Raw genomic sequence first — 20,646 nt, forward strand, 5'->3', positions numbered from 1 at the left:
GGGTCAGCCGGAGTGTCCTCCACCAGAGCCCCCGCTACACTATTTATTTTCTCCACCTTTCTCTCCTTCCTGGGACTCGTTCAGTTTTTCAGCTTGCTGCTGTCACTGAAACTCCTGTCACAGAAGGAAAAGTGGCGAGCAATGAGGGGAGAAATATGCGGGATTTGCTCTTACCAGCTGGACAGAAATATGCCTCTCCCCCTCTCTCTCTCTCTCTCTCTCTCTGTCTCTCTGTCTCTCTCTCCCCGGGCCCAGTCCAGGCTGGCTCCCCTGCCTGCCCTGCCTCCTTGCCTGGCTCCGTCTCTGGGCAGGGCCCTTGTCTCGCTCGAGGAGCCCTCAGAGACAGGAAACTTCCGAGTAGCCCTAGTCATACAGGCAAGCCCTAGCCTGATCCCACAGAAGCAGACACCTACCAGCCCCCCCCTCCCCTGTATTTTCAGTCCGCGGCTCTCGCTTCCATTCCCCCACAGCGATTGGCCCGACGGGCCATCACTCACCACACCTCCCTGAGCGGATAGGCTGGCGGCCGTTCCCTTTCCTGTGTGGCCAAGGGCAAGGCACTCTGGGATACGGAGTCCCTAAATGCTATTTCACCTGCTTCGTATCCTCGGTCCTAAACTACGAGTCCCAGCTTTTCCTGTACACACCCCCTCCCGCCCCCCCCCCCTCCTGCCACCTCCAAGCCTGTTCCAACGTAAGCACCCAGGGCTAAATTATACACTACAGTATGTTGCTAGCAGGATGCCAGGTATTGAAAGTACAGAGTAGCCATCAGGCCCTTGCTCCGTACGAGACCCACTCATCCCCGCATGGTGCACGAGCTGGGGGCAGACTTCCGAATCCCTCCCGAACACGGAGTGGCCCTGTCTGCGTTTGCCTCACACTTCAAGATCTCTGACCTAAATTAAGACTTTTCCCCCCTTCCACACGAAATGCAGAGCTGCATCAAAAAAATTCGCCAGAACATCACAAAATAAACGCAACTCACTTTTCACCTGAAAGTAGGAACCTTCCGAAAAAGTAAATACCATTCCAAAAAGTAGTCCCGACGGTTGTCGCTGTACCTTGTCCTATTCAATTTTTTTTGGTGCTTCCTTGCCTTCGTTCAGATTCCCCTCAACTGCCCCCGGCTCCCTCCCCACCCCCACCCCCCCCCCCCCCCACTCCCCGACTCCCCTCCCCTCCCCCTCGCACAAGTACTCACACCTGCAGAGAAAAAAAGTTCCAGCTTCCAACAAATAAAATAAAGTTTGCACAAGCAACGCAAAAAGGGTCAATAGGGGAAAAAAAAGGAAGTTCCTTTACAGCATTTAAAAAAAAGATCCTAAACTCCTGCTTGCCTTCCTCCCTCCCACCCACCATCTCTCTCTCTCTCTCTCTCTCTCTCTCTCTCCCCCTCCCTCATCCCCTGCTCCTCTCCTCCTCTGCCTGGTCCCTCCCGTCGGCAGGCCACGGGCAGAGCGGCGGGGGGCAGCGGGGACGGCTCCGGCTCACCTGTGATCGCCGTGGTGCTGCTCCCGGGTTAGCACAACCCTCCTCTCCTCCTCTCCGGAGCTCTCTCTCTCTCTCTCTCTCCCTCTCTCTCGCGCTCTCTCTCTCTCTCTCTCTCTCTCTCCCTCGCTCTCTGTAAGTGTCTGCTGCTCAGAGCCCTGTGTGCGCTAGCCGAGCAGCAGCAGATCAACTCAACTCCCTTCCTGGTTTCTGGAGGGCAAAGAGGTCCCTCCCTTTCTCTCGCTCGCTCCCTCTCTCTTAAAGAAACAGCATTCCCCTCGTTTGCGTCCTCTCTCATCCTCCAGGGAGGGTAAAACACACGCGTATTTTCTCGATCAAAATAACAATTGTTGCCAGTGTTGTTAATCAACACGGGGCAAACACACAAAACAATTCAACGACAACAAGAAAAAAAATCTTCAGTAAATTTTCGTTTTTCTCTCATTTTCAAATTTTTTTTTTTTTTTTTTTAAGAATAAAATTTTTTGTAAGTTACATATTTGGAAAAATTGAGAAAGTACGGTCACGTCGAGAGCATGGTCTATGTACGGTTGTGAACGGTCTTTTTTTTTTTTCTTTTTTTTTTTTCTTCTTCCCCTCCCTGAGAGTACAGAGTTACACCCGCCCATCCCACAGCCTGAGGTCATGCTGTCCCACCCCAAAAGCAAGCCCTGGCGCATTCCAGGACACACAGGGGCTGCCAGCATCCCCCCCGCATCTCTCCCTCTCCCTCTCCCTCTCTCTCTCTCCGTTTTGTAAATGCCGTGCCTCGCTGAGGTCTCTCTGGTGGAGACCCGTGCCAGCTTCCCTCCACACTCATTCTTTCCCCTGTGCCCACCTTGGGCCGGGCCGGGCAGCCCCCGCCTCCCTGCCCCCCCCGGACCCCTGCCACCCCAACCCCCCTCCTGCACTTTCCGCTACAGTGCAGCGCCTCTCTCACAGCTCCACTTCCTTCTGTTTTTAACAAAACCCCCCCCACCCCCACCCCCACCCCCCTTCCCCAAAAGATTAAATTAATCTAGGGGAGCATTAGAAAGCAAAGCTAAATTTACCCTGATTGTGGACTGGGGGGCAGGTGCCGCTGACTGTAAACATACATAATATTTATTATCCAAAATACAAAATTGATTTGTTGTGACGCAGAAGTATTAATGTGTTTGCTTAATACATCCAAACTGCTTCAGCAGACAGTGTACGTGAATCGACGTGCTCCCCACCCCCCCTCCCCCTGACCCCCTGATGTCCCAGGCAGAAACACACACACACACACGCACACACACACACACACTGTACACAAGTTCCCACACCGCGTGACTGCATTCTCAGCCCAAACCTCAATACCCTGAATGATTGAACAAGAGAGCTGGGTGTGTCCCCCACCTCAGCTGATAAGCCGCTTCATACCAACCGGAATACAAAAATGACCTGACATTACAGGTTTCCCACCTGGCTGTGTAACCACATTGAATGCAGACTCATATCCACTGCGTCCTGTGCTACACACACACACCTGTGTATGCCGTATTGCCCAGGGTCAATGGCACGCTCATTAACACCCAGGAAATTGCAGGAGGGAGCACCGAAGGGGGCGCAGTTACATACACCGGCCACAGAGGGCAGCGTTTGTTATACAGAAGACAAGGAAGCTGCAAAAAAAAAAAAATGTATATATATATATACATATATGACTATGCCTCACCTTTAACTCATCATTGATTAGGGTTGTTTAAAAAATATAACTAAATTTAATGGTTGGAAAACGTTTCTTTGAACATCTCACCAGATAATTCCCAAAACATTATTATTTAAAAAAAAAAATAAAATAATAATAATAATAATAAAAAAACTTGCCAGCTTAAATACTATAAAAGAAATATGAATATATGAATATATGAATATATCAATCGGTTATGTTGCTGGTATATTGTATATATAACTGGGCACTTTTATTCAACAACGTAAAATTACAGGTTTCAGCGTCAACTTAACCGGATTGACCTTAAAGCCAAGGTCTTGCTTTGATTTTAGAAGTGCCCTGGGTTAACCCCTTGTGTGTTCAATCCATTCATCAAACAAACCAAGGCTTTGAAACGGTTCAGCATTAGCCTTCAGGTATTCGCAGACAGACCAAACAAATCCTGATCTGCCACTCTCTACGTAAGAGAACCAGTCCTATAAATAAACTGTATATAATACACAAACACACACACACACACACACAGAACCCAGGATTATGTATTTCCCCATAATGTGCTAATTGTCATTGAGGCCACAACAGAAGGAATTTTATAGCACAAATATCAACTCCTATTATGCCAGATCACAGACGACTCACACGGTAACACAAATGCAGTATTCATTTATTCATAGTTTATTTTTAACACTTAAATAATACATTCAATCCACATGATTTACCAGCCAAGAGAACAAAATTACATATTTATAGACATATGCATATACACATATGCATACATATATTTCGCAACGTGGTATATCGGCGATGGTTTAGTAATCACCAAAACATCAATAATATGCCACATATTATATAGTTAAATTTAAAAAACGGAGGAAAAAAAACAAACTAAAATAATTATATGCTATTCAAATCACCAGTATGCCACATTGCAATGTGGACATTTAAATGCTTATAGAGCGTGATTCACAATAATAAACCGGGCATAAGTAAAATAATACATTTAGAAAACATATGCAAAAAGGAAAGCATCAGACAGAAAATAATAAATCCAGCATGTGCAGAAATCGGATATTTACTGCAAGTGTTCAAGAACACAAGTTCTACAAGTGAGCGGCAGATGCGTACCGCGTGCGCAGTGCTTTTGAGTCGAGCTTCCATTCATATTTGCTCGGGGACGAGTGCATCCGATTGCGAGAAGTACAGCTGCGATGTTTTATGCGAAAAAAAGGGGGGGGGGGAGGCGGGCCAACCGTTCCCATGACTCGGGGGTTCTCGTGCCATCGCAGACCACGACGTCCCGACATAAATCTGACACGTTTAACCCAGCGACCGTCGTACACAGAAAAGAAAATGCTGAAAGGATGTCGCTGTTACGTAAACAATCCGCAACCCGTCGGAGTTTGCTTACAACGGTTATCCACGGAAGCAGGTTGCCAAGTCAATTATGCGGGGGAAAAGGCAGTCCCAGAAACGCAGACTTCCGACAGAGGCTGCCGACATTGGGCCTCATTCACAAAGCTTTAAAAAAAAAAAAAAAATTTGTTCCTATGAAAAACCAATATGGGATCCGTGACACGTGCAGTCCTTTGTTTTTGTGCATATACCAGGCGTATGAGATGATGAATGCTAACTGTACATTTTATGCGCAACCCAGTTCATGCGATTAGCATAAACAGCCATCTACACGTGCGCATTTAAAAAAATTATGAATGGCGAAATTTTCTTCAAAGCGTTCTTATACACAAATGTGATTGTACACGTTTCGTGAATGAGGCCCATTAACTTTAAGCGCTCGACCCTGCACTTCCAAGGTCGTCGCAGGCCTTCCGAGTCGTATCTGAGGAAATCGGCGTGTTCGTTCGTTAAAAGGTTTTTGCCAGCGGGAAGTAATTAACTTGACAGCCTCAATTTGAAGGTACAGTCAATCCCTGACTTCAAGAACCCCGCGTAGCTGGGCCGTCACCTACATTATGACCGTTACCATGCCAATATTTACACTTTTAACAAGATTTTCTTTTGATGACCGGCAAAAATGATGATTAAGAAATATGACTGACAACACTGCCTTGACATTCCTTTTTAGTAAAGAATTAAAAAAAAACTCTTTCCCCCTAAACAGAATTTCGCCATTTTTGCAAGGTCAATGGCAGCCAGTTTCACTACAACCGGGAACGCAACAAAGTTCGCCATAAAGTTCATCGTCAGAAAAACAGGTGAACAATATTTCCACGAAACAGCCAAGATACACTAGCATCACTTGTAGTTTAAATAACTGCATTCTAGGTAGTGTGGAAACAGTCTCTGAAGATAATTTACAAACGGAGATATCCCGGGCAGTGTCTCAGGAATTCCAACGGGATTATGATAAAACCATTCATGCTTTGGTGACACTGCGTCATTCTTTAAAAAGCAGCGAAATATGGCAGTGAAATGCGTTCAGGCCTCGAGCGAAATTCAGTTACTCTTCCTCCCTTATAAACAGCTAAACATCTTCACACTCATTTCAAATGTTGTTCAGCCCCGATTCAAGATTCAAAAACAATTAAATGTAACGAGTACCAAAACCTTTGCATCCGTTCAAAATATACTCTCAGAACATACATTATTTTATATAATTTCTATACACTGATTTCTGAAATCTTCACAAAAAATATCTCTCGTAATTAAAATCGCACCGTTCATTTATTTTCCCAGTCTTGATTCATCTAACGGAGCGCTACCTAGATGGGAATAGAATGAAGAAAGGTATTGGGAACTGGGAAATTTAGCATGTTGAGAAAATGCTAACAATGCAGAGATACGCATTTTTTTTTTACCGCTTCTGTGGTTTTAACACTTTAAACACAGGCAACGGGTTAAGAGCTTTCCGTGTTCTGTAAAGGAATCTCAAATGTGACTTACGTACACAGGATTCGATAAGACCATCCATTTTGTGAAAAAATTAAGATCTGAATGTAACGGTCATTTACACATGTATCAGTACGCATATAAACATTTCCCAGACACGTGCGCCTGAACTGAATATGCTCTAAGGCAGGGACAAGTGCTTCCGGCAACACTCCTCTCATTGCCTCGTGAATATAAAATTTGAAACGGCTAAATGGTAAAAAAAAAAAAAAAAAAAAAAAGGTTGAAAAAGGATGTTTGTAGCTGTGGAGAACGGCGGAACTTTGTTCCCTCCCCCGAATCAAACGTGCGTGTATGAGGAAAGATATTTGCGGCTGTGTGCAATGTGTGTGTGTGTGTGTGTGTGAGAGAGAGAGAGAGAGAGTGACAGAGAGAGGGAGAGACTGAGATCCTGGTGGCAGACGAGCAGGCTGTTCCCTGTTCAGACCGCGCTACGGGTGGGAGTGCTGGGCTGGTTCAGGCCCATGATTTTACACAGCCAGCCTGCGAAGTCAACCTCTTCCACCTCCGAGCGCTTGATGAACGTGTGGTTCTGAGGACGAAACAAGAAAAGGAGGGAGGGAGGGAGGGATTGGGGGAGAGAGAAAGGGGGTGGGGGGTGGGGGGTTAGGATTCAGCGTGAAGCTATCGTCCAGTAGTGCTCTTCAGCCATGCTGCTTTAATCAAATCCCAGCTGCGCGAACGGTTCCTGGTGACGTGTCACAGAAAGAGACTGGCTGGCAGAGCTCACTGTTTTTCCCCCCCGTTGCCTTTTCCCCACGAGGAGCTGGGAGCTATCGCGGAAAATACGCTTCATTCGGGGCTGTCAGGTGAGCCCGCCGTCCTCGAAACGGACCCGAAACGAATCAAAGGCCAGCATTCAGCTGGGAATACCGTACTGCTCTACAGCCCGTATTCACACACAGACATCGGCCCCGTAGCTCCCATACAGGACGCAACTGCGTCATTCCCAATCGCTCGCCGCCAGCAGTCGCGTCTTCGATAAAGAGGCTTCGCGCGACGAATTCGTGAGCGCAAGCTAAAGAGGAGGAAGAAAAGCTCTCAAGGCTCGGCTTCCTGGGACGGTTCGCAGAGCCGGTCCGCCTCTATTCAAACCTCACCGGGGGAAGTGAGATATACAAAAAAGAGAAAAACGTCCCCCCCCCCTGCTTGAAGCGGACGGTCTGAAATAACCCGCTGTCGCTCGGCGAGAAAAGAAGCCACCTCAGGCCGCGGCAGGGACGGGGCGGGACGACACCGAAAAAAAGCCAAGGCGCAGGAGGATGGGGGAGGACGTCCATTCCTGGAACCCGGAGCCAGCGCAGCTCTCTCGGGACGGGAGGAAACCGGCCGACCCGGAAAGGTTCTGGGTAAATTGGGAGAATCCACACGGAAGGGCGCCGCAGCCAAGCAGCGCCGGGCTCTTCAAGCCAGAGCGCTTGACAGTTGCCTGCGATGGTGACCGTGCATAGACTTGCCTGGTATGAGCTGAATGCAGCAGATAGCTTTGAAAAGTGCTGGCCGGGTCCATGGGGAAGGGGGGGGGGGGGGGGTTTACACAACAGTACAGCACACAGAAACAGAATCAAACAGACTCCGCATTTAAAAAAAAAAAAAAACAAGACCAGGTCAAAACCTAGTATACGGCTGGACCGTGTATGCGTGTGCGAAAACTCGGCCGACCAATGGTGTACCTTCATCACTCACTCAGTCACAGACATTCGCGTTTATAGGGATGGCCCCGCTGTTGCGGTCCAGCCAAAAAAAAAAATATATATATATATATATACTGAATATATATTTTCCAAGAGATCGCTGTACAAAGAGTCCTGTTTTCCTCTTGTTTTGGATTGATCTCTGGAAACGGCTGACTGTAATGAATGAAACTGTGAGTGAGTTGTTCCTCGGTCAAAAAGCCAGCTGTTGTAAGAGTCATAGTAAATATTATTCATCAGGACAGCGATACGGGCCAGTGCAGGAGAAGCACAGGGACTGTGACTCTACTCCAGGCTGCCAGGGCATCCTGTCTGTGCGTCAGCCCTGTGTGATTGGTCAGCCAGGGAGGGGCAGCACCACGCGATTGGTCAGACCTCAGGGAGAGAGACAGCTCTGCGTGATTGGTCGGACCTTAGGGAGAGACCAAACTGTGCGATTAGTCAGCCAGGGAGGGGCAGGCCTGCATGACCAATCAGAGCCCAGGGAGGGACAGCCCTGTGTGACTGGACGGAGCTCAGGGAGGTACAGCACCACGTGATTGGTCAACCAGGGAGGGACAGCCTCGCATGACTGGTCAGAGCTCGGAGAAGGAAAGCTCTGCATGTTTGGTCAGACCTCAGGGAGGGACAGAACTGCGTGATTGGCCAGCCAGGGAGGGAAAGCCCCGTGTGATTAGTCAGACTCGGGTAGGGGCGGGACCCTGAAGTCTGCAGTGGCGGCTGCATGTATAGTTTACGTGAAAGAAACCCTTTCCGAAAGCGAGGAGCGATGCGAACTGGTGACTGGCAGAACACGCGTAGGAGCGTAAGACTGCCTGCACGCTCCCAATGGGGAAAAAGCCTTTTCCCAAACTCGGCTTACATCAAGTGGCTGGCACATTTCCCACAGGGTTCGGTCAGCCTTACTGTACTGTACCTGCATTTCCCCATTAACATTTCAGTTGTTTTTCATCATCAAATCATCTGGTTTTTCCCCCAGTGACTTCTTTATAAGTTATCAGTTGCGTAATTTCAAAAAGCTCCACTTTTCAAAGGGGACCGACTGCAAAATCCTGACATACTGATCAATGCGAGGTGTAGGCAAGTAGTTGCGCAATTATGAGCTCTGAAACAAAAATGTAATTACCAGCTTTTAGTCAGTTTAAAACGACAAACCCCTTCAGATGATGCAGAGGGACTGGGATGAGGCTTGTAACTTGTGTTCCCAGTTCAGACATGCGTGTGCGCTCCCACCCAGTCTGACTAACACGAACGAGGTCAAATCAGAACCAGAGGAAGTGAATGCCAGCACAGAAGCCATTCAGCGTGAGCACGTTCATCCACACTAGCATGTGATCAGCGACGATCGTGGAGCAGCACACAGCTCTAGCTGGCTTATTTCTCTGCAGTTCTGAGTTCTGGCTCATTTTGATGCAGGCCGCAAAGTGGTATCGTATCGGTTGGCGAAACAGGAAGGCCGAAACTCTGATTGGCTGTTGGCGGGCGATGCCCGCAAAAGGTTAAACCGCGGGCAACCTTTTTCGGGCAACTTTGGTTGCTCGGTTGCCCACTTGCTCGTGTTGCTGGGCTGTCGCTCAGCCACACAGAGAACGAACGGACTTCCTGCGACTCTGCTGGCGAGCTGCTTGCCGTGTGAACGCACCGTCAGAGTTGTGCCGTTCATCTGCTGCAGCTGGCCTCTTTGTGTTGTGTGATTTTGTACCGACGGTTACTGACTGCAGCTCACTACGGTAACTGACCACCGCAAACACACCGCCGGGCGCTCACCATTAGCATCTTCAGGTCGGCTCGCTCTGCCGGGTTTTTGATGAGGCTAAAAAAATATTCAAAAAATTAAAAAAAACACAAAAAAGGGAAATGTCACATTTCGAACCTCATGGAACCCAGGCAGTGGGTTTAAAGAACTGCTTGTGTAATTTATAACTACATATATAAGCATACATGTTGTAGCATAGGTGATAAAAGCATACATATTGTAATATAACAGTCATAAGAATACATATTGTAGCATAAGTTATGAGCATGCATAATCGTAGCATAGCAGTTATAAGCATACACGTTGTAATGGGACGGCAGTGTAGCACAGTGGGTAAGGAACTGGGCTTGTGACCGAAAGGTCATCGGTTCAATTCCTGGGTAGGGCACTGCCACTGTACCCTTGAGCAAGGTACTAAACCTGCATTGCTTCAGTGTATATCCAGCTGTATAAATGGATGCAATGTAAACGCTATGTAAAAGTTGTGTAAGTCTCTCTGGATAAGAGCGTCTGCTAAATGCCTGTAATGTAATGTAATGTAATGTAATGCAACTGCAGAAGCAGCTCACTGCTGCTCAGACTCATCTCGCAGGCTGCTGTAAATGTGCCTGCTGACGCAGGAGCCAGCAGCTGGTCTGAAGGCCTGTGGAAGCACGGCCTGAGCGTGCCCTGCACGACGTCAAACGCCCCCGAACGGCGAACCCACTCAGCGCCGCCGCCGCCGCCACCCCAGCGTTTAGCGGGAACCCCGGCTCCTGTTTCCAGGGAAGTCTGAGGACTCACCACCTCGTCACGAAGTCCTGGAAGTCCGCCGTGAAGACGCCGTGGGGGAGTTTGGGGGGAGGCTGTGAGGGGGAAGGGGGAAAAAAAAAACAAAAACAAAAAAAAAAACAGACGCACGACAGCGGGTTAGAGAAAGGCATCCAAAAGGGCGCAAAATATATAGGGGGGGGAGGGGGGGGGGGTTTGGAAAGGCGACAGCTCCACTGACCTCGTTGACGATGTAGTCCAGCAGCTCGAATATGGCCATGGCCGGCCTGCTGTCCATGCCGTGCCCTGGGGAACGGAGAGGGGGGTCAGCGAGACGCTGAAACACGGAGGGGCTGCTGGGACAGGCCTGACAAAGCCCAGGCCTGTCCCAGCAGCTCCGCTGGGCTACAGCCCGTATTCACCAACATCAACATCCAATAGCGAGCTGGGCTACAGCCCGTATTCACCAACATCAACATCCAATAGCGAGCTGGGCTACAGGCCGAATTCACCAACATCAACATCCAATAGCGAGCTGGGCCACAGCCCGTATTCACCAACATCAACATCCAATAGCGAGCTGGGCTACAGCCCGTATTCACCAACGTCAACATCCAATAGTGAGCTGGGCCACAGCCCGTTTTCACCAACATCAACATCAACATCCAATAGCGAGCTGGGCTACAGCCCGTATTCACCAACATCAACATCCAATAGCGAGCTGGGCTACAGCCCGTATTCACCAACATCAACATCCAATAGCGAGCTGGGCTACAGCCCGTATTCACCAACGTCAACATCCAATAGCGAGCTGGGCTTCAGCCCGTATTCACCAACATCAACATCCAATAGCGAGCTGGGCTTCAGCCCGTATTCACCAACATCAACATCCAATAGCGAGCTGGGCTTCAGCCCGTATTCACCAACATCAACATCCAATAGCGAGCTGGGCTTCAGCCCGTATTCACCAACATCAACATCCAATAGCGAGCTGGGCTACAGCCCGTATTCACCAACATCAACATCCAATAGCGAGCTGGGCTACAGCCCGTATTCACCAACATCAACATCCAATAGCGTCGGTTCACCAAATGCGCTACACGTACAGCTGACATTAAAAATGGAGGAACTGCCGTTAAAAACCCTGAAAGGAGGCCATGGCCATTCGCCACAAAATGCCTCCTAAAAATTATTTCTATAAGCGTCAATTAAAATGGTGAAGCAGAAGGTTGCAGAGCCATAAATTAATTATTTTATCTTTTTAAACGTGTGACCTTTATAGCATTAGGAAATACACACACTTCTAACCACTGCACGTAATCAGGTGAGGATGTTTGCCCACTTGGGAAATTCAACCCCCACAGGTGTTTGAAATAGAGAACACCCACATAAAACAGAAGCATCTGATTCTGGCAGGAGCGACTCATCTAGTGGCACAGCGGAAATACAGCGTGTCGATAGACGAGTGAAACCTTTAAGACGTGCGGCGTGTGGGAGGTGGCCCTTATTTTAAAGAGCGCCCATTTCACACGGGAAAGGGGGGGCGTTTACGTTAATTCAGAGACGCTGCTCACCGCTGACTGGCCGTCCCGGGACCCTGGGCCGCGGGGAGGTGCTGTGCATCCCCCCCTCCGCCCCGTCCAGCACGGGCCGGCCGAAGATGGCCTCCAGCTCCTTGGCGTCGGGTGGGGGGATGGGGAAGCGGCCGATGGACAGCTCCACCAGGGACAGGCCCATGCTCCACACGTCCGACTGCACCGAGTAGTGCGTGCCCTGCAGTCTCTCCGGCTGCGCGGGGGGGGGGGGGCAAAGCACACGAGCGTCACGAGCGGGAGGGAGGGCGGGGCCAGGAGAGCGCGCGCCCCCCGGGGACCCCGGGCTCCCAGGGGCCAGAGGGAGGGCCCGGTCCCTGGGTGGGCATATACGTGCGCGAGCTCAGCTCCTGGCGGCAGAAGCGGAGGACGGGATTGGCTGACTCACCGACATGTAGGAGCGCGTTCCCACGAAGGAGTTGGCCATGGAGTCGATGAGCTGGCCGCTCACGCCGAAGTCGCAGAGCTTGATCTCCCCGCGGCAGTTCACCAGGATGTTGGAGGGCTTGACGTCTGTGCCGAGGGGGGGGAGATAAGAGCACTGGTGAGACCCTGAAAGTACTGCGGCTGCCCACGTTTCTGCAGGACCACCCCCCCTCCCCCCCGACACACTCACATACGCATGCACACACTCACAAGCACACTCAAACACGCACGTGCACACATGCACACTCACATGCACTCACACACGTGCACGTGCACACTCACTCACACGTGCGCACTCACACACGCACATGCACACGTGGACACATGCACACTCAGTCACATGCACTCACACACACACACACTCGCACGTGCACACTCACTCACACACACTCATACAAACACACACGCACATGCACACGTGGACACATGCACACTCAGTCACACGCACTCACACGTGCACACTCACTCACACGTGCGCGCTCACACACGCGCCGCAGCAGAGCGGAGCGCAGGGGAAGGAGGCCGGTGCGCTCGGGACTCGTTCTGCAGTATCGACCGCAGCGGAGTCTAAACCCAGAAGGGACGCGGTCAGCCGGATCCCCCCCCCCTCCCTACCCCCTGCCCCCCACCCCCCGGAAACAAACAGTCTGGAAAAATACGACCAAATAACGGGGTAGACCTGCAATCTGGCCTTATTGCGGTGACCCCCCCCCACACACCCGCCCACTTCCTAGGAGAGCGAGGGAGCGGTGGTGCGAGAGAGGCAGCAACCGGGAGGGGGAGGGAGGGAGGGACGGCTGGGGGGGTGGGGGGGGGGGGGGGGGGGGTTTGCAGGGCGCGGCTGCCATGTAATCACATCTGAGAGCCTGTAATTACCGCCCGGGCTTCTAGACAACTCCGCACTCTTCAACCCTGCCACTACCCCCCCCCCCCACCACTCCTCCACTCCTCCTGCAGCCCTGACACTAACCCCTTCAGCCCTGGGAGCCCCCCGGGCCCCTGTGCCCCCCCCCCACCCTCCGGTGAGCCCCCCGCGGGACCGCGCACTCCGCCACGTTCACACACAATGCTCGGCTGTCCCGGGCCCGCCCAGACCGCAGCACCACAGACCCAAAACTGGGGGGTTATTTTATTTTTTGTGTGTTTCTCTGCAGCGTTTTGCACGGTGCGCTCCGCTCCGCCCGCGGCGCGTTTAAACGCGGCCCTGCAGCCCTGGCGCGCTCTGAAAGGCGCAGCGCTGGCCCCCAAGCGCAGGCTCTCTCTCACGCAGGCTCTCTCTCACGCAGGCTCTCTCTCACGCAGGCTCTCTCTCTCTCGCGTAGGCCCTTCAGTGTAATGGCCTCCGCTTCCTGCCTCAGCCCCCCTTACAACTGCAGAGCGCTGGAGACACAGCACTCATCACAAACCCCTCCCCCCTCCCACCGCTCACACACACGCAGGCATACACTCACATACACACACACACACACGCAGGCATACATACACTCATACACGCACACTCACACATACATACATACACTCACACACACACGCATACACTCATCACAGCCCCCTCCCCCCCTCCCCCCTCCCACCGCTCACACACACGCAGGCATACACTCACATACACACACACGCACACGCAGGCATACATACACTCATACACGCACACTCACACATACATACATACACTCACACACACACGCATACACTCATCACAGCCCCCTCCCCCCTCCCCCCTCCCACCGCTCACACACACGCAGGCATACACTCACATACACACACACACACACGCAGGCATACATACACTCATACACGCACACTCACACATACATACATACACTCACACGCACGCACGCACACACTCACACACGCACACATACACACACACACATACACTCACATTCACGCACACACATGCACTCGCACACACATACATGCACATGCGCACTCAAACACATACATACGCACTCACACACTTGCACACACTCACACACAGTTTTGCAGTGCAGCACTCACCTCTGTGCATGATCTGGTGCTTCTCCCGCAGGTAGGCCAGCCCTCTGAGAACCTGTCACACAAAAAACGCAAGCGCCAAGAACCCAGATCACAGAGAGACAGAGGCAGACCCTCAGTGCCCCTGTAAGCCTTTAATCAAACTGCCAACTCCAATACCCACAGTCCTCTGCTTCTCCCAATAACACCCCACTTCACCTTCCCCCGTAACTGCATCCCAAGCTATAACTGCATTTCATTTCTTCTTCAAACTGAGAAGTGTCTTTGTCAGTGCAGAATCTCAGTCAAAATACTGCAATCAGTCAAAAGAATACTTTAAAGAATACTGTCCTAAATGACAAGAGAACAGTGTTAGACAAGTTATTTGTCTCCTGAGAGGACAAGCAGTGATTGGCTGAAAGCAGGTGATGCGGTCAATGGGGGAGTGGTTAATGCTGGTTTCTGGTTAATGAAGCAAAGTGCACTTCAGTGCACCACAATTATTTGTGAGCTTTTCTACAAATGCAAAATGTGAGAAGCCCACGTCTAGCGCATCTGATAAACCGGCGCCATTCTACAGTCGTAATTTCAGGCTCATTTGGCAAATGTATTTAAGAGCAACCCGACACAAGGCAAAGAAATACATAATTGTCATCATTACCATCAGTCACAATAATAATTATTTATGCAGTGCATTTATCATCGGGAATAACAAACAGCTTCTAACATCTTCAACGGTGCACGCTCTAGGAGTCTCGCTCATCACAATGCAAGACCGAGTTCTGACGAAATTACCTTAATGGCATTATTATGCCATACGCTCAACCAGATTCCTCCGTCATGTCTTCCCCATTTGAATAAGGGCTACTCAACACAATTTAAGAAACTGACAAACCGCATGTGTGAATAAGGGTGGGAGAAGGACATTAACAATATTTAAAAATGAACTATCCAACACTTTATTTTATTCTTGTGAGTTCCCGCATTTTTATTTGTGTGAGGAAAGTAATGCAATTGGTGCAGAGGCACCGGAGTTGCTAACATTTAAGTGGAACAGAAAACACACTCCTTAACCACCGAAAAATAAGTGTAAGTCTCTATATTTGAATTGGATACAGCTAGGCGCTAACATTTGCATTTTACTGCCTGGTGGATAAATCCACGCAGACCAGTGAAAAATAGAACTCACTGCTATGCTGACTTTGCCCAAAATTTCCTCTGGGATCCTTCTGGCTTCCTTCAGCACCTGATCCAGCGAGCCTCCGTCCTGCAGGGACACAACGCAGCCCCATTACCCCCACCCCCCATCTCGAAATCTCACATCCCAACCTGCTACCTCCCCCCTCCCCCGTCTGCACCTGGACACGAGCATGTGATCTTCCAGCGACCAACGGGAATATTTACACCCCCTCAGGTTTAAACCCCCTGGACCCACAGAACTGCATTGCAACTGGAACGGCTATCCAAACCTGTGAAATAAGGATCAGCTGTTCCAGTATTAATGCAGTTCTGAAGTCTAGAGCAGGGGTCCTCAATCTTATCCAGGAAGGATGTGAGTGCAGGCTTTTGTTCCTGCAAACCTAATTCTACTAATCAACCACTTTGTTCCTAAGGACCCGGATCAGCAGAATCACGACATGTTACTCCGCTTGGTTCAAACAAAACCCTAAACTCATCCCTCTTTGGATAAGATTGAGGACCCCTGTTCTAGGAGCTTAAACTACATCTCAGCACACTGCAGTTGATCCCTTAGGAATGCCGAATTAACCTCCTCTGCTGTGCATACGCTAGAGAGGGGGGGTTTCACAGAAAATAACCCCACAAAAGACAAACAATACAATGGATGCTGCTTCACTATAGACATTAAACAAAGGGTAAAAAGGAAAACATTTAGCAGGGCATTATATCCTCTGGTATCACTGGCTAATCATTATCACGCAGGGGCAAAACCAACTCTTTCTATGTGCCTGTAACCCAGTTGTGTCCAACTCCAGTCCTGGAGGGCCACACAGTCCACAGGTCTTCAACGGTTTCCTTTCAGTAAGCAGCCAATGAAGGCCTTGAGTACAAAGTGTGTGGACTCCTCAGCCAATCGGTGACTTAAATTAATCACTGGTGCTGAAACCCACCGAAATCCAGCAGACACTGCGGCCCTCCAGGAACTGTAACTCTGACAACCCCTGCGGTAGCCCATGGAACACCTGCAGGCTAGTACAGGCAATCTAGTACCATTGGGAAACCGGAACAGTACAACCACAGAAGCCGAGCGGTTTTGGGGGGGGAAGACATCGCTAACGGCTCCGTCTCACCATGTGCTCCATGCAGATGCTGATCTCGCCGTCGCTGTAGAAGGCCCCGTAGAAGCCCACGATGTAAGGGGAGTTGCACTCGTGCAGGACCTGCAGCTCGCGGATGATCTGGTTCCTGATGGCCTGCTTGATCTCCAGGTGGATCAGCTGTGGGAGAGGAGGAGAGATAAAGCCCAGCGCTCCTCCACCGGCAGCACGGCCTCCTCGATCGCACGTCGAACATCGAGGAGAACAAACAGCCGGGAGCGATAACTTTACCCTCCGCAGATAAGCGAGGTTGTAATGCACGCACAACCTTTAAACAAGGGTGTGTTTTCCACATCTTCGTGCGTATCTGGTAACTAAACTGTACGGCAGGGATCATCAACTCTGGCCCTCGAATCCAAATCCAGCCCTGGTTTTCTTTTCTCCCGGGTAAATTAGTGCTACTGATTGGCCAGGCTGTCTTCACACCTGACTCCCAGGCAAAGGGAGGGTGGAAAACCAGCAGTTCTCGGCCCCTCGAGGACCGTGAGTTGCTGATCCCCTGCTGTACGGGTTACTCTGAGCTAAACAAAAGTGGTTCATCAACAAAAATCTATTTATTATTTTTAGCCTTATCATCATTACATTACATTACATTAGAGGCATTTAGCAGACGCTCTTATCCAGAGCGACTTACACAACTTTTTACATTGTATCCATTTATACAGCTGGATATATACTGAAGCACTGCAGGTAAAGTACCTTGCTCAAGGGTACAACGGCAGTGTCCCTACCCGGGAATCGAACCTGCGACCTTTCAGTTACAAGCCCAGTTCCTTACCCACTGTGCTACACTCCGTCCTTACTTATTGTCTACAATGCCAATAGCCAGGCCGCTCGAGGTCTCACCCACCTTTCTGGCCATGACCAACCCGGAGGGTTTGTGGCGGACCTTGTTGACCACGCCCCCGTTGCCGGCCCCGAGCTCGCAGATGCGATGGAAGTCGTCGTCCTTCAGCTCGCCCACCTTGGCCTTCTGCGTGAGGAAGTTCTCCAGGCGCTTTCTCTGCTGCTCGTCCAGGTCCAGCTCTCCCAGCTTCGTCTGCAGGGCCTCCAAGTTGGCCCTAAGCAGGCCAGCGGGAAGCCGGGACAGGGGAGAGGAGTTCAGCTTCACCAATACCGACTATCTGTTCCATGTAATGCCCACTCGGACGCGCCGTCTATTCCTCTATCCGCGAGAATCGCCAGTTTACACTCACAGCACGGCGACTGTGTCCTTCCACAACAGCCTTTGTTGATATGACTTCTGCGCAAACCCATTGATATTAACGAGTTATTCAAACAGCGTGACGCAAGCATTCAAAGACAGAGTGCAATATTTATATATTTTTTTTATTAAAGTTTGTAATAGGGTGAAATAACTTTTTTTAAAACCCCATCAGATTTTCAATCCATTTATTATAAACTTTATACAATTTTATTCCAAATCTTATCCTTGAATTCCTTAAAAACACTACCTTTACTGTTTCGCAAAATTCAGAAACGACATTCAACATTCTATTACACTATATATGATTACTTTCACACTACAAGGTGTCGCTGCTTGAAAGTGGCCCCAAGGTTGAGACCCGCATCACGCAAATTCTTCGGAGTGATGTGGGCAATAGCCTACTGTTCTTAACGAAAACAGAGAAACTGCACTATAGGCAGGACGTTGTCAAATGAAACGCAAGTACACTGCATACGGAAAAACAGAGAAACAAAAACAGCAGAAGCAACCCGATCACGCTCCTATTTTAATGTACAAGACCCTGGATGACTTGTAGACACTTTCACACGTTCATATCGCACAGCGTCCGAACCATGCATCACGTGACACGCGTCTAATAACAACACATGCAAGCGATAGCCACGCATCAAGCAAACTCGGTTATCATTCAACCCCAACTAGCTATCAAGATCTGTGACACCGATAGGAAGCTAGCTAGTATTTGGTAGTGATACTCACTCTGAGGAGGCTTCAATGGTGGTTGACGCCGGCTGCCCCTCTCCGATCGGCGGGTTTATTGTGAGACCCGGTTTCTTCTTTGGGGCCATATCCACATAGGGTTTTAGGGTCTCTTGCACAGACTTCGCTCTCAAGCAACTGTTTGTATACAACCTATACAAACAATGCCTAGCCACCTAACGTTACCGCGATTTTCAGTCGCTGCAGCAAGTTGAATAGTTAGCCAGCAAGATGATACTCAGCTAGCTATATTTGCCACCTAGCAAGCTACTCAGTATGCTGGAAAAGTAAATAACGTTATATTCTTATACTACCCAACGTTATTTTGTTTGCTGAAACTTTCAAACAGGGTTAAAATGTAACAGCTAGCTAGCAAATGTTCTAACCTAGCCAGCTAGTAATCAGTGTCAGAGAACTAGCCAGCAGCTATCTATGCCTGTCAAGATCTGTTGGAGGCTATCACCATCTCGTACGAACTGTTAGGCTAGCTAGCCTGCTAGCTAGATATTTATCCGTTACCTGGCTAGCTCACAAGCTGACCAAATATATGCCGGGCTAGTTTTGAACTTGCAAACTAGCGTGCTGTCTCGCAATAAAGGAGACGGCTACTTTAGTAAAAATGAAACTTTGCACAAAACGCATCACCGCATTTTGCATTGCATCCTCCTCTCCATTGAGAGAATCATGTATCGCGCTCTGGTTTCCTCGATGTTGGCCCGGGCCAGTCTGCGTCTTGCAGACCGGGAGAGGGGCTGTTTCCACGGATGCCACCCAGTACTCGAGTCCGAGGATGGTCGGCCCACACAGGGAGAGAATTGGGTACTGCAGCGGATGTTCCGGGGAAGAACAAAAACGTGCGCCTAGGATGAACTGCTATGTGTCCGACGGGTACTTCGATTCGGTTCTCAGTTCAGGAAGGAACGTCTAATGCAAGAGGAACACTTTCTCGCGAGACGGTCCATGTACTATCGCGATATTTAAGAAACATGTTGCTCAGAAATAGTGACCCCTTGTGGCTAGATACAGACTCTGATGCGCGAGTCTATCACTATCCAGGATTTGACAGCGGCAATGTACGACCAGAGGTTGTTGTAATAATAATAATAATAATAATGTAAAGACCTTTTACAAAGAGGGTAAAATCTAAGAGCACCAATTTAAGATTTTAGAAAATCGTAGGCGATATATAGATATGATAGAGCTTGCTTGCAAGCCACACAGGTTTTAATATAGTGGCGTCACCCAGTCGCGGCTTCTACGATTCCTAAGGCTAAGGCGCCGCCCACTGGTTATTGCTGTTGACCTGTCAAGTTATGAAATACGACCTTACAATCCCAGGGCTCTCAAATGAATTCACCGTTAGTACTAAGCCACCTGACAATTTCTTTATGCTTATCCTGCTTCTGGTTTTCTTACTGATATGTGTTCTCAAATGGATATATTTCATGCTCAAACACACTTCAAGATTTGAAGAGCAGGTTCCCTCCAAGGTAAAACAAAAAAAACTCACAGGGCCAAGTCACTTGAAAGTACTGAGGAGCCATGTGATAGTAGGTAATCGTATTTTTTTTACAAGCAGGTTGCTTGGCAAAAGCCGGAGGACAGATTTTCCTATACGAAACCCATTAATTGCAAGAACCAGATTATCATTTAAAGGAGTATTAGCATGGCTTGATTGTGGTTTCTTGGGCTGACCACCTAAAGACCGTGGTCATTAATTCTGAACAGGAAATTACGTGAAAGTAATCACTTATTTGATCACTAGTGAAACAATCACGATGTTCTGGTGGTTTTTTGTTACGTCTCTTAACGGAGGAAACCCACGCGAACACGGGGAGAACACGCACGCCGGGAGGATTCGGCCCAGCGCGGACTCGACCCCTGAGCCGCCTCGCGAGGTCGAAGCGCTTAACCACTGCGTCACAGTGCCGCCCCTGGGCATGTTGGGATGGAATGGAATGTTGGAGTCAGTGAGTGATACATCTCTCGTGACTGGTACCGTCTCCTGCAGTGATGCTTGCCCAGTTGGATGTAAATTTGCAGGGGGGGGGGGTGTGGGGGGGGTGGAGGGGGGGGGGG

The 20,646-nt window shown here is 49.7% G+C and overlaps 1 protein-coding gene across 1 annotated transcript; it reads right to left on the minus strand.

Annotated features, from left to right (window-relative positions):
- Window positions 1-3,830: 3,830 nt before the first annotated feature.
- On the minus strand, window positions 3,831-19,534 carry map2k2a (mitogen-activated protein kinase kinase 2a). The gene is made up of 11 exons (XM_035415564.1): window positions 18,568-19,534; window positions 17,473-17,683; window positions 16,596-16,742; window positions 15,476-15,553; window positions 14,311-14,362; window positions 12,275-12,399; window positions 11,869-12,082; window positions 10,536-10,600; window positions 10,328-10,389; window positions 9,556-9,601; window positions 3,831-6,626 (listed from the first exon to the last, which is right to left on the minus strand). Exons 1-11 carry the CDS (start codon window positions 18,654-18,656, stop codon window positions 6,516-6,518), a joined length of 1,200 nt encoding a protein of 399 aa, XP_035271455.1. The 5' UTR covers window positions 18,657-19,534; the 3' UTR covers window positions 3,831-6,515.
- Window positions 19,535-20,646: the final 1,112 nt, after the last annotated feature.

Source organism: Anguilla anguilla, chromosome 4 (assembly GCF_013347855.1).
Source record: "Anguilla anguilla isolate fAngAng1 chromosome 4, fAngAng1.pri, whole genome shotgun sequence".
Classification (NCBI taxonomy): Eukaryota; Metazoa; Chordata; class Actinopteri; order Anguilliformes; family Anguillidae; genus Anguilla; species Anguilla anguilla.